The sequence below is a fragment of the Sinohyriopsis cumingii genome, chromosome 8 (genome assembly GCF_028554795.1).
Source record: "Sinohyriopsis cumingii isolate HCF-2022 chromosome 8, ASM2855479v2, whole genome shotgun sequence".
Lineage (NCBI taxonomy): Eukaryota > Metazoa > Mollusca > Bivalvia > Unionida > Unionidae > Sinohyriopsis > Sinohyriopsis cumingii.
In genome coordinates this window covers 96,039,862-96,054,273 of record NC_142968.1, presented here as the reverse complement: position 1 = coordinate 96,054,273, position 14,412 = coordinate 96,039,862, and the positions used below count along the sequence as shown (strand labels likewise).

The window sequence follows — 14,412 nt, the reverse complement described above, 5'->3', positions numbered from 1 at the left end:
GTGGAATATTTTGATTCGTACGGATTGCCCCCTTTGGAAGACGATATCATTGACTTTATGAGAAGAAATGCTCAGACCACCCGATTCAATAATGTGAAATTACAAGGCACAGATTCCTTGGTGTGTGGACAGTACTGTGTGTATTTTCTGCATCATCGCAGCCTGGGCTATTCCTTAGAACATTTAGTGACTCATTTTGATCCTCGTTCTTCTTCTAGAAACGATGTGAAAGTAGATCGATGGTTTTGTGACCATTATGCTTATCTTTTGTCTCAAGCTAGGAAACGTAGTGTCCATCAATGGCCTAATGACTTCCAACAGTGGAAATCACAATTTCATTCACAACGTTGTCAGCCCTGTTTAAAGTAGAGTGTGAATTGAAAAAAATGTTTGTCATTTGAAAAAAAATGTTTGATGCTATATTGTTGGATTATTGTTAAAAAAATGTTAGAGTTGTTGGTTAGTGTTAAGTGATTTTGAAAAAAAATGTGTTTTGAAAAAAAAATGCCTTTGTCTTTTGTTTGGCTATAAGAATGTTGATTCATGCTCTTTGAATTCTTACTATCCCTCTCATGACACTCATTGAACGTTGCGGCTCGAAAACCATGTGGGGATGTTTTCCTTCACGTCCGCGCTTTGACTTTAAGAACCGGGGGAGTTTCCAGTCTAACCATCCATTGTCGACTCATCCTCCTACGAAGATGTGCTCCAAACTAGCTAAGCTAAACGAAGCCTACGTGAATTTGCATAGGGTCAGACACAGTCTGATACCGAAGCCAGAAGAGATAGAGAATGTGAGAATGTTAAAAGTCACTGAAGACCTGATAGAAGAGCTCTTCAGAGAAGAGGTGAACAGGGAGAAAGAAGAATGGACAGAGAAGTACAGACTTCAGAGACAGCAGCAACAGCAACAACAACAACAACAGCAGCAGCAGCAGCAACCTGAACCTTACAGAGGCTTTGTCGATTGTCGTATCGACACCAAAGAGTTCTTCTTCTCTTTCCGAAGAAGCCGACCTATCACCAGCAAGTCTATCCTCAGAGGACATCGCATTCTTAGAAACTAAAAGATTGCCATAGCAAACAAAAATAAAACAGCCCTTTTCAGGGCTACCCAATACTCTGGAAAAGAAATAACAATCGATTTGCCAATGTGTGTAGGTAGAGTAGTGTGAATATAAACACTGACTCTTTTTTTATAGTGTGAGTGCATGTATTTGTGTATAGGATTGTGTGTTTGTAAGTGCTCACGTACGTTTGTGTGGATAGTAGATTAAGATCATGTTGGGTTTTTTTTGCTGTTTGAGGTGTGGGGAAAGTAGATTTGGGGATGGATTGGATTGCTTTGCGTATGTGAATAGTATTTTATTTGTTTAATAAAATTTTTTAGAATAGTGATGGGTAGTATAAAAAAAGTGAGTTAGTGTTTCTTTTAGGTCCGCGCGTTGTTAGGTAAGATCAATTTTGTTTTTGGGGGGATGTTTTCCTTCACGTCCGCGCTTTTAGTATAAATTGAAACTCGCTGGGCAGTCTAGCTACCCTGTTTATTCGTTGACAAGACAATGAATACCAGAATTGTGAAACTGCTAGAACTCCAGAAGCACCTGGAATATGCCAGGCGCATACTAAATGAACTGGCCGCGGAGGCCATTGTCGAAGAGGCAAGGATGAAAGAGGAGGAGGAAAGAAGAAAAAAAGAAGAGGAGGAAAAGGAGAAAGGAAATTTCAGAATCCCAGAGACAGAAAATTGGGATTCTGAAGCCACTTATCCCGCCTCTGCACTCCCAAGAAGAAAGGTAAAAGGAGACTGGGGAAGAAGATGTGTATGTGGTGCCAGGCCTGGAAGGTGCCATCATTAACCAGGTGTCACTGGAGTTCAAAAACAAACAGCCCTTTTCAGGGCTACCCAAACCTTTAGAAAAGAAATAACAATCGATTTGCCAATGTGTGTATGTAGAGTAGTGTGAATATAAACACTGACTCTTTTTTTATAGTGTTTGTGTTTGAGTTTGTAAGCGCTGATGTAGGTTGGTGTGGATAGTAAATTTGGGTTTCATTTTAATGCTTTGCGTGTGTAAATAGTAGATTAGGGGTTTGTTTATTGATGCTTCACGTATGTGGATAGTAGATCATATGAAATGAGAAAAGTAGGGGATGTTTTCCATCACGTCCGCGCGTTTTAAGTGATAATCTAGGTAATATCAATTTTGTTCTAGGGGGATGTTTTCCATCACGTCCGCGCTTTTCGTATAAGAACCCACAGTATTCGTCGTTCAAACCATTCTACAGAGAAGATGGCTTCAAACCACCTCGATAAAATGCAAACATTGCAAGACGTCCTGGACAATTTGGGCATGATGGAACAAATGCTAGTGAGGCTAAACGAAGATCACTATTCTTATAGTCCCCATCGAGTGAAGATGGAGATTAACAACTTACGAAAAGTAAAGGACATGATAAGTGATGTGATGAAAGAAATAAAGGAGGAAAAGGAGGATGAAGAGGAAAGGATAAGGATAAGAGCATGGAATGAAAAATTGAAAAAGAAGAAGAAAATGAGAAGAGGAAGAAAGAAGAGGAGGAGAAGAAGAAGAAAGAAGAGAAAAAAAGGAAGAAAAGAAAGAAAAGAAGAGAAAGAGTGTAGGACAGAAAATAAGAAGTTGGTGGAGAAATAGAAGAAATTAGAAGAAGAAGAAGAAACCCAAAGGCCCTTTTCAGTGCCACTCCTATTTCTCGAAAAGAGACTGACTTTCCATTGCCTAGCCTTTTTTTTCTTTAAAAAAATAGGGTCCCAACCCTATTCCATTTCCCCTTGAGGCTCAACGGGCCCAAACGTCTTTTTCTTCCAATGTTAAATTCCCTTGAGGGTAAACTTGCCCAGGGTTTTTTGCCCATGTTAAATTTCCATTGAGGCTAAACTTGCCCAGGGTGGTTAATGTTAAATTTCCATTGAGGCTAAACTTGCCCAGGGGGGGTCTGTAATGCTAATTCCCATTGAGGCCAAACTAACCCCCTATAATACTTGCAGATGCATCTTCATCTGGACTAGGTGCTGTGCTACGACAGAAGCACGGTAGCACTCTGAGACCGGTGGCGTTCGCATTACGAGGTATGTCAGAAACTGAGTAACGCTATGCTCAAATAGAAAAAGAGGCCCTTGCAATCACTTGGGCTTGTGAACGCTTCAGTAGCTATTTAACTGGGTCACAGTTCAAACTTAAAACTGACCATAAGCCATTAGTATTACTAATGAGTATACAATCTTGGGAGATTTACCCCCTAGAATTCAACGCATTTGAATGCGTTTGATGAGATTCAACTTTTGTATAGTTCATATTGCTGGCAAAAATCTATTAACTGCTGATGCTCTATCCAGAGCACCTTTAAGTTATCACTCTGAGAGTGACAGAGAATTTCAGGCTGAAACTAACGCCTATGCTGATTTCGTAGTTAGTAATTTGCCTGCATCAAATACTCGACTTGAATAAATAAAGTCTGAATATCGAAATGATTCGATTTGCAAACAACTTGTACAATTCTGTGAAACGGGGTGGCCAGAGAAATCCGCTATTAACGCAAAACTTAAATCGTACTGGGTAGATAGAGGTGAATTTACAATTCAAAATGGTCTTTCAGTGAAAGGTACATGCCTTGTCGTACCAGAATCACTTCAAAGAGAAATCCTAGAGAGAATTCACGATGGTCACCAAGGCATAGTTAAATGCCGAGAACGCGCCAAAATGTCAGTTTGGTGGAAAGGACTAAGTACTCAGCTAGAACACTTGGTAAAGTCTTGCCAAAATTGCATGGAAAACTCACGAGATCAAGCTGAACCAATGATACCAAATGAATTTCCAAGTCGACCTTGTTTGTATGTAGGTAGGTAGGTAGGTAGATAGGTATGTATGTATGTATGTATGAATGTATGCATGCATGCGCGTGGGTGTGTGTGTGTGTGCATGTGTGTGTGTGTGTATGTGTGTGTGTGCGTGCGTGCGTGCGTGTATGTATGTATGTATGTATTACCCATTTTGTTATATGAAAATCCCCTTCGCCTGCTTCAGCAATTTGAGCAACTTCCCCGGAGAGGGATGTCATACAGTTGTTGACGAAAGAGGATTTACCACACCCAACACATCCACAGATAAAGATATCAATATTGTTCATGGTTTCTAAATCTTTCATACATTTCATGATATCTCCTCTTATCTTTGAAACGGTCTATAAAAAAAAAAAAAACAATTGTGTGCAGATTGAAGGGATTATGGTTCGTGAAAAATATGATAGTTGAATAATTGGTACAAATGATCACACTTCTTAAGGAATTTGCTACATTGGTCCCAATACTCATCCATTCAGTGGACATGTACGGTATTTTCAGATGGATTATAGAATCCGTGGTTAAGAAAACAGTAGACAGGTTTCTTCTTTGCAAACAACTTAAAGATATAAAAGGTTTTGACCATTGCAGTAGTTCACGAAAGGGGCAACATTTCATAGCAATATGAACTACTAGACAAGATATTGTGAACTTATTATAAAAATATCACACTAAGGAAATGCGCAACATATGTATGTTATGCAAACTTGTATTACCATCAGAATTCAGTTATTCATTTCATTTTTCTAGTCATAAGTTAGCAATGGTTCTTTGTTTTAAACAACTGTTGCAAAATTATATAAACTTATTTAGTAATAGGTACATAATAATCCTCAGTAGCTTACCGCCTCATTCCATCTTCCTAATCCATCATCCCGCCATTTCTATACCAAGAAGGGAAGATTGGGTTGAAATTTCATAAAATGTGTTCACGTAAGTACATTATTAAAAGCACACACACACACACACACACACACACACACACACACATATATATATATAGTTTGGTACGGGAAAACTTAAATTATATCCAGCTGTATCCTACACCTGGGTTTATACGCTTAATTTTATACCAGATGTGTAAAAATATTGACAATCACAAGGCTAGAAAAGGTACACGCTTTCCTCGTACCTGTGGGCAAGATCTTGTCAAACATGACCCTTTCCATCACTTACTATCATCATTAACTCATGATATATGAAAAGATGAATCGCTGCTCAATCTTAATTACAGAAAATGAATGTGTTGTTTTGGTAACAACGTACCTGAAGAATATCGGATGATCTTTCGGCTTCCTCGTTCTCTCCCTGTAAATATTTTCAGGCGAGAAACTGTTAAATATTAGTTTATGAAGTCTTATGATAGTTCCAATACATTCTGCACTAATCCATAATCCCACCATTTCTGTACCATGAAGGGAAGAACGGACTGAATATTCATGAAATGTTGGGTTAGTAGAACATTAAAAGCACACACACACACACTCACACACACACACACACACACACACACTATACAATAAATTTTATATCGGATGTGTATTAGAATTGATAATGATAAGGCTGGAAAAGGTACACGCTTCCAAAATATCTCGGGCGAAGATCTTGGCAAACATGACCCTTTTCCATTACCACCGTCACTAACACATGATATACGAAAAAATATGTCTAAAAATGAAGAATCAATATACTGTAGACTATGTAATTACACCTTGCATGATGAATCGTTGCTTAATCTTAAATACAGAAAAAGAATGTGTAGCTTTGGTAATGACGTACCTGAAGAAAGTCGGCAGATCTTTCGCCTTCCTCTTTCTCTGTTCCAAATACTTTTCGGCGAGAAAGTATTAAATGTTAGTTTATGAAGTCTTGTGATGGTTCCAATATATTCTGCACTGCTTAAGTAAATTGTTTTAAAACGATTATGGAAATATTACCTATGTTGAAAACAAATGCTTGTTGCTTCTAACATTTCTAAGTATTAATTAAAAATTTTAACACTAAATCCTGTAAGCAGGCACTTTTAAACCGCACCTCTCTCTAGACCGTTTTGATGTTAGAAAGTAACGATCTCGTCAAAGATACTTGTTTAATTCAAGCTCATATGGGACTACATTCAAGTGGGTATAAAAAGGAATGGAAAAATTAAAAATAGATATTTCTGAGCTATCATTTAGACATCTCTTCCATGACTCGATAAATGCAATTTCTTTTTAGTTTATCCTGTCTCCATAATGATTAACATACACACACATATTTAAATTGTACCCACCCACGAATTACAAATATTACATTAATTATCACACAAATTAATCACACATAATCACACAAATCATACCGATTGTATTTTATCTAATGAGTGAAACTATCCATTTCACGGTCAGAATAATATAATAGATGTTACGGCATATGATGGCTGCCAAAACAAGCATGTATCTTGGGTTACTACATTTGCGTAATGAAAAATCAAACATCAAGATAACCCGGAGTATTCGACAGTAATTAGAAATCACATGCTCATAATTATCAGACGCTGACCTTCAAAATACAAATGGTCAGCAATATGTAAGGATATGAACAGCTTTTAAATCTTAAAGTGATAGATTAACCTACCCTTACTCAGGAAAGTCCCCATCCTCTCGCTTTCGTTTACCTGTAAAATAAAGTAGATTATGGAAAGTATGCTATTTATGGATGACATATTTGATTTATGACGTAAGCATATAAGTGTCAATGTTGGTCTCGACCATGTCTCGGCACAGCAATAGCTTGTATTACAAATTCAAATTAAGTCAATTGTAATGATAACTAAAACCGGCAACATTAGCAAAAACGTGGTCTGTTGCGTTGTAACATTGCATTTCTGTGCCCTTGATACAGATAAATACATATGAAGATAACTAAGAATTAAAATAATAAATATAGGAAGTTGTCTCTCCATAAAGCTGCCACTAAGACTAGGTTTTGCGCTTTTCTAGTTCTTTTGGAAACGTCTTTTACAAATGCATCGTAGGACACATTGTGTAGGAAACCATTTTGGATGTGTTTGGGAATATGGATATGCTGAATACATAATTGAGAACTTAGTATTTTGAAAGCCTGGTGGTGAGTAACTGTGAAAAGAATAAATACAGGAATGCTAAATACATAATTGAAAACTTAGTATTTTGAAAGCCTGGTGATGAGTAACTGTGAAAATAATAAATACAGGAATGTTATGTCTTATGTTTAGTGTAGTCAGCAGGTACTGAAGTTTGTGCAAGTCGTTTATGGTAAAGGGATAGACCTCATAAACATCTCTCTCATTCCCATGCATGTAACATACATTTGTCCCTTGAAGGAGAGCAATGGAGTATGTTTGCTGTAAATTTACAGTGCAGGAAACGTCCGTTTTCTTCAATTTTTCAACTTCGAGACGATTTTGAGCTAATCCGGTATTTTCATTTCATTATTCTTGAGCATAATTATTATATTTGTTCTATAATGTGGTAAGTTTGCAATAGTTTACAAACATGCATCTTTGAAGAATTAGCACACAAGTTCTACTCAGTACGTTAAAAACGTGAGACAAAATGTAATTGCTTTCTACCAATGGTTCATGACGAACATGAGTCTAAAGATCTAAGCATATCCATTGCTCTAGTTAATCAATTGTAAACTCATCATTGATATGAATACTATTATTAAAGGTAATGGATATTAGAGGCAATTCATGGATATGATAGAGTCACTTGAAGAAATGTAGAGCACGTTTTTTTTTTTTTTATAGCACTTGCATATTTCATTTTCCAAAGTTCTTACTTATTCCTGAACTTAAACATGCATGAAGAGTTTTATACTTGTATTAAGATTTCCTATTTCAACATTACGGTCAGTCATGGCAGAATAAATGAACTTTATTTTGCTGACATGAAGCAAACAACCCTAACTTATGTTACCTTCAGATGTATATAGACAATTGACTATCGTTTGAGAAAATTCTCGTGGAGCAAATGCGTAAAGTGTGTTACATATGAAGACTTGTGAATGTTGATACCGAATATATTTTGTAAAAGTGAAATTCCGGTAATTAGAAATGGGACCCAGACACCCATCCTTTTCTCTAACCCTTATAACATGTTATCCTCCTACGCGACCCACATATGTTTGATCAGTTTTACTTTTGTCCCGTTACAGGCACAAACACGCACGTGACTCGAGTGAGCTAGTCATGGGTGTAAGAGTCTTGTATGGCTCTCCGTGTACCCATAAGGTCAAGCATCCCACTTTCGTACTAATCTACTTTGCAGTGAGTGTGGGAACGAAAATCCTGAAAAGAGAGTGAGTGATGTATACTCAGACAGGCAAGTCTATGGTAGCAATGAATACATACACTGCATGAAGATTGTGTATCTACCAGCTCTGTTGTATATTAAATTTCTTCATACCGTGTTAGACAGCCTATGTAGTATTTGTACACTGAGCATTTTATGCTGGTAGAAATAGAAAATTATAGTTCAGCTGTGAATATTTATATATTGAAGATATTGTCAGTGGGTGAGTATATACAAAAGATGAGATTATTGATTCACAAAGGATAATGAAGAAAAGTATTTTACGAAGGGAGGCGTACTACTTCCGAATCGAATTTTAACTCAAATGCGTGACAGACGTATTGAGATGGTTGTATCGTTTGAATGCATCATACAGGTTGATTATAGATTGATGAGTTTGTGAATCTGGGAGTGACCTTAGAAATATAACGAAATAAATTTGTTCAGATATTTGAGACAAACAAAACTAACATGAAACTGCAAAAATATCGTGCACGAAAGAGTATATCCTCAAAAGAAACACGATAACTAGACCACTGTGCTTAAAGCGTGTAACGCTTTTGATGTGGTCGGTGACGAAGCTGTTACAGAGCAGGAAAATTAGAAAGAAACTTCAGGCCGTAAGTATAAGAATGTCATCCAAACTAAAAAATGTGGATGAAATTCACGAGGAGAGGTTCAGCACTATTAAGCACGTGCGATGGTTGCCTCGCAAATTGATGTTACTGTCGTACTCAATGATGACTCCTTTGCGCTTATCGAGGCAGACCCCTTACTGATAAATGTTTAACTCAACACCACATAATGATTTCTCTTTGTGTACTCTGAGATAGGCGTGGTGAATTATCTGCCAAGGATTTATTTACAACTTCATGTTCGCTTTGGAGATCACGAGTGGAAATGTTGCTGACAGAAAATATAGCACTGTTTTTGTCAAGTAGATAAACGTTCGCACGTATGTACATAGGAATGTACATGTCATTGGGACGCAACAAATGCAATGCAACCTGCCTTGGAAAATACAAAATCTTTGGCTGAACATGCTATTATAATTATTGTAGAACACACACACAAATATTGCGTGAAGGCTTGGAGGCACGACAGTGCCTGAAATGTGCCATCTGAGTCAAATCACGTAACCAATTTTGCCAACCTAGTGAATCTGTTACGGAGTGCTACAACTTGCACAGACAAAAATAGAACTACAAAAGCATGTCGCTGCCCAAGCACAAACACAAGCAGATACCACAAATGAAGCAATATATGAAATATTCACCAGTATTGAAGCAATATCAGTTTCTGACCCTGACAAAATACCAACAATAAACAAAAAAAAAACATTTATAGAATGTCCGAATTAGAAAATCCCTTTCCCCTCCTTTTAGTAAAACATGTCTACAGTACCCTTGCTAAGACAGCTTGAACGACAGCATGGTATCCACATAATAAGTCGTATGAGAAAAGCAAACATGCTTGAATCACTGAGACGCGTCTTTTGGCTAAATCCACATCTATCACCGCCACCCCCACACCACCTCCGAAAAGGTAAAGCATCTAAGACTATTGGCGCGGGCACAATATCTAAATACCCAGATACACAAGAAAAGCAGACATTCTTGCAATACTAGACTCGTATGAACAAAACCATCTTCATGCTGAGGATGAACAAAAAAATCGTATCACCTCTGCTATTGCTGATGAACGGCAGAGTGTGTTCTTGCAAAAAGACAACAATCATAAGTGACTGAATTCAAGTTTCAGCAATGAAGTGATGAGTTGCAAAATCACGCGGCTATTATCCCGTCCACCTACACAAAGACGGAATACGACTGCTGACATATATGATTCCAGGAAGTGTAGCGGTGTTGCAAAACTTTCATCACGCTTGAATCAATCCAGACACTGTCTTCGGTGCTCATCAGGTTATGTCGCTAAGTTGTGATAAAGATGGATTCAAAACTACTACTCCGTGGATTCACAGTGGTGCCCCTGCAATCCTGAACCGGAAAGACAGCAGCGCTATTAGCGATGAAATTGGCAGAGATTCTCAAAACGCTGAAGAAATACGCCAACTTAGGATCTGGATGGACACTTGAAAGATGTAGCTGGGTCGAGGTCCACCTGTCGCAGTATCACCCATTTCGTGGATCCAGTTACAAAGCAACACTAAACAGGGTTCAGCCAGGTTCTGTGATCAGCTTGATCAATTTTGATAATCGTTGCTCTGAATGTGCGATTTTGCCTCGAAAATACGGCAACACCTGGATAAATGCATCTTTGGTGATATCGAGGTTACAGTGCAAGTGACCAAAGCATCACAGAAGAAATCTGAAACATTTAACCCATTCATCGCTGTTAATGTGTTCGCTTATAACAAAAGGCTTTTATCCGTTAACACTCTCCCCCATAGAAAGAATGGTCGAGCCCAAATGGATTTATTGCTGATGAGTGAAATTAAATAATCAGAATCTGCACGGCACAAAGCATGGATAAATAACTTGTCTGGCTGTTTAAAGAATACAGTAAGCACGCACGTAACAAATATACGTGCAGACGTTGCATTCATGTATTAGCACTCAAGAACTGCTCACCAGTCACGAATTTAAGTGCGGAGATATCAGTGAAAAAACGTAGTGCACAATCATGCCCGAGCCTGATAAAGCAGTGTCAAATTTACAGCAGTGCAGCCAAGCATGAAAGTACCGTATGACAGCTACTCCGATTTTGAATGCCTGAATGTTGCAGTGTTGTGGTTCAAGTTGATTGTAACTAAGAACCGCCAATTAATTATTGTGCTCATAGCGCGAGTGCAATAAACCCAGTGAAGGTATTCCAAAGATTGATCAAAATCTCAGCGAAATGGATTTGACAGCAGCTCGGTTCACGAGCAGACATACTTATGACGGAGGATAACATTCGAGCATTCTCCGCAGACAGTCATTACTGGATTTGTGAGGGAGCTTTTACTTTCAGCGATACCATAGTTTATATTCACTCCCACATCACGGACGAGTACAGAGGTTTCGCACACACCCCGTACACTTGACATTTACCACACAAATAATTCATGTGGTGCTGCATAACCTGCGTGGATACTATGACCCCTTGATCATGCAAACAGTTTCAATGCTCGATCGTTGATGAATTTGGCCGCAAATACACCGAACGGACCAAACTCGTCCCGAGTATCAGAACCAAACACAACGTTGTTCGGCACGTGAGAAATCTGCAGTTGCACTTGCCACTGTGCATACGTATCATGAGAATCCACTGAGTGATCGAATTCAAGCTTGGATGCCACCGTACATTCAGACGAATGCCAACCTACGCACAAAGGCCACCAATGACTTTGAGAAGAATTTTTTTCAAAGCTCATGAACAATGCCGTGTTTGGAAAAACTATGGAAAATCTGCATAAATTTTTGCATCGATTTTTCTGTGATAGTATCGAGCAGGATAGACTTCAAAGGCTCATTGCGAACCCGGCCTTGGAGTCCATAAAAAAATCTTTGATGGTGGATTTTTTGTGACTCACAGTAAAAGATGAAAACTCTAACTGATGAAACCAATATATGTGGGATCGTCCGTGCTGGACTTGTCGAAACTGTTCATGTACGAGTTTTACTACGGCAAAAAAAAAACTACCAAAACAACATCAAACTATCAACCATCAAATTACTAAACAAAATATGGACCTTAGGAAAGCTACCTGATAAATGGAAAAAACGCAATAGTCATTCCTATAGCTAAACAAGATAAAGATCCCAATAACATCAGCTCATATAGACCCGTTTCATTAACAAACAATATATGCAAGATCATGGAAACTATCATTACCAATCGATTAAAACACCACCTAGAATATAACAATCTAATCTCCGAAAACTAATGCGGTTTTAGAAACAAAAGATCCACTACGGATCCGCTTATACGATTGGAAACTGCAATTCAATTGGCATTCAGCTCTAAACGTAAAGCAGAATGGAACCTAATTGCAGTATTTATCGATCTGGAAAAAGCATTCGACCTGGTCTGGACCAAAGTCTTATTAGCCACATTAAATCACTACGCCATCACAGGTCGAATGTACAACTTTATTGAAAACTTTCTGACAGACCGCAAAATAATAACTAGAGTTTGTGACACTTGCTCTGAGTTACACCCACTCGAATGGTACTCCACAAGGGAGTGTACTCAGTCCCTCTCTATTCAATATCATGATCAACGATCTCGATAAAAATCTGGCATCTAACCTAATTGAACTATAACAATTTGCGGACGACAGTGAACTATGGAGAGCAGGAAACCCCTCCAACCACCATATAATTACAGAAATACAACAAAGTTTAAATAATATAGGGAAATGGGCTGATAAATGGGCTTTCAAATTATCCCATAAAAATTGTTGCAGTATTATTTACCCCTAAACGTAAATTACATCAACGATACCCCAAACTAACGATACAAAACAAAGAAATTAAATTCATTAAGGTTACACTATTTCTGGGTATACATTACGATGAACATCTAAAATGGGGGCATCACATTGATGAATTAGTTACAAAGGTGTAACAAGGACCTCAGTCTACTTAGAAATCTTAAAGGAACCAACTGGGGATCCAATCAAGAAACTCTACTAGCATTATACACAGCACTAATTAGATCCAAACTAGATTACGGGTGTCAAATTTACAACTTAGCACCTAAACATCACCTAAATAAAATAGATAACATACAAAGGAAGGTCTTAATTATAAGCACTGGCGCACTACCATCAACATCGCTAGCGGAACTTCAAATACTAACTGGAGAACTGCTGCCCCATCTTAGAAGGCAAGAACTTACTCTAAGATATGCAGCCAGATTAACAACGCACCCTACTACACACCCCACACGAATAGCCATAGATAAATGTAACAAACCATTTAGCACCAAACTCAAACACACTATTCCTGCAGGAAAGTAGTACACGAACTAATGGGACAACTCCCCATTGAAAACTTCCAATTGGAAACAACCATCCATTATGACACTGAACCATGGAACAACATATGGCCTACAAGCAACACCTCCATCGCCAAATATGGAAATAAAAATGAACAAGATTACCAGCTAAACACTATTACAACAGCAAATATTAACACCATGTACCCCAATTTTGTCAAAATATATACAGATGGATCCAAAATAACTGATCCACCTAAAACAGCAGTCGCACTCGTCATTCCAGAATTAAACATCGAAATAGGACATATATTACTTGATCACTGCTCTATCTTTACGGCAGAATTCTGGGCCAGTATAGAGATCCTCCACTGGATGTAGGAAAACAACATACCCATGGCGGTGATAATAAGTGACTCGCTCAGCGTCATTTCCTTAATACTCAGCAATGACACCAATTCTAGAGAAAACTTCCATAGGTACACCAACTCAATGCTAAAAGAACTAAACAATAATAAACAACAAATAGAGTTCATGTGGATACCATCCCACATTAACATACTAGGAAATGATTTAGCAGACCTAACACCAAGCAAAAACTCAGTAAACCCAATTATGTACAACTAAATTACAGTATTAGCGAACTCTATAGCTTAACGACAGTATTAATAAATAAAAAATGGCAGGACAGCTGGAATGACAACAATTAAGAGAGAAACCTTTATAACATCATTAATGAGGTAAATAGAAGCAGGAAACCACCCATAATCAAAGGTGCAGACCAAAAAATAATTAATAGAATTTATACAGGCAAAACCAAGCTGGCCAGCAGCTTCGGAAAATACATAGGACCCTTTTCCCACAACCCTAATTGCTATTATTGTCGGGTCCCTGAAGACCAACCACACATTTTCAATGTGTGCCACAGGCTAAAGTGAGAAAGGCAACTATTCCAATTCGAACAAAATAAAATCGGATCCCCAGCCCTTACCCAGAAATCATTACGAAATCCAATCCAAACTTAAACATAACATATAAAAGCATACTATCATACTTAAAAAAACGACTTTATAATAAAATATAACTAGTTGTATAACAATCAATATTTTACCAATCAAAAGCTAGGAAATCAGGCTAATTAAATAGGCACCACCCAGATCAGGTGTCTTTGAGCGTCTAATGCGACCCGAACACTGGGCAAAACCATCTATCTGGAACAAAACTATTACCTAGCCTGAAAAACAAAACCAACATAGGCCATACAGAACTTAAAAT

The 14,412-nt window shown here is 37.9% G+C and overlaps 1 protein-coding gene across 3 annotated transcripts in view; it reads right to left on the bottom strand.

Annotated features, from left to right (window-relative positions):
* The window catches only part of LOC149794184 (interferon-induced protein 44-like), a 102,202-nt gene that overhangs the window by 40,713 nt on the left and 47,077 nt on the right, over positions 1-14,412 (bottom strand). For 2 of the 3 annotated variants that reach the window (XM_089968290.1, XM_089968291.1), the window contains 5 exons: positions 6,494-6,533; positions 5,660-5,709; positions 5,147-5,188; positions 4,726-4,764; positions 4,027-4,221 (listed from right to left, as the gene is read on the bottom strand). In XM_089968290.1, coding sequence (XP_089824416.1) covers positions 4,027-4,221; positions 4,726-4,764; positions 5,147-5,188; positions 5,660-5,709; positions 6,494-6,515 — 348 coding nt within the window. In that variant the 5' untranslated portion in view covers positions 6,516-6,533. The remainder of the gene's footprint in view (positions 1-4,026; positions 4,222-4,725; positions 4,765-5,146; positions 5,189-5,659; positions 5,710-6,493; positions 6,534-14,412) is intronic. The other variant, XM_089968292.1, reaches the window with a different exon arrangement.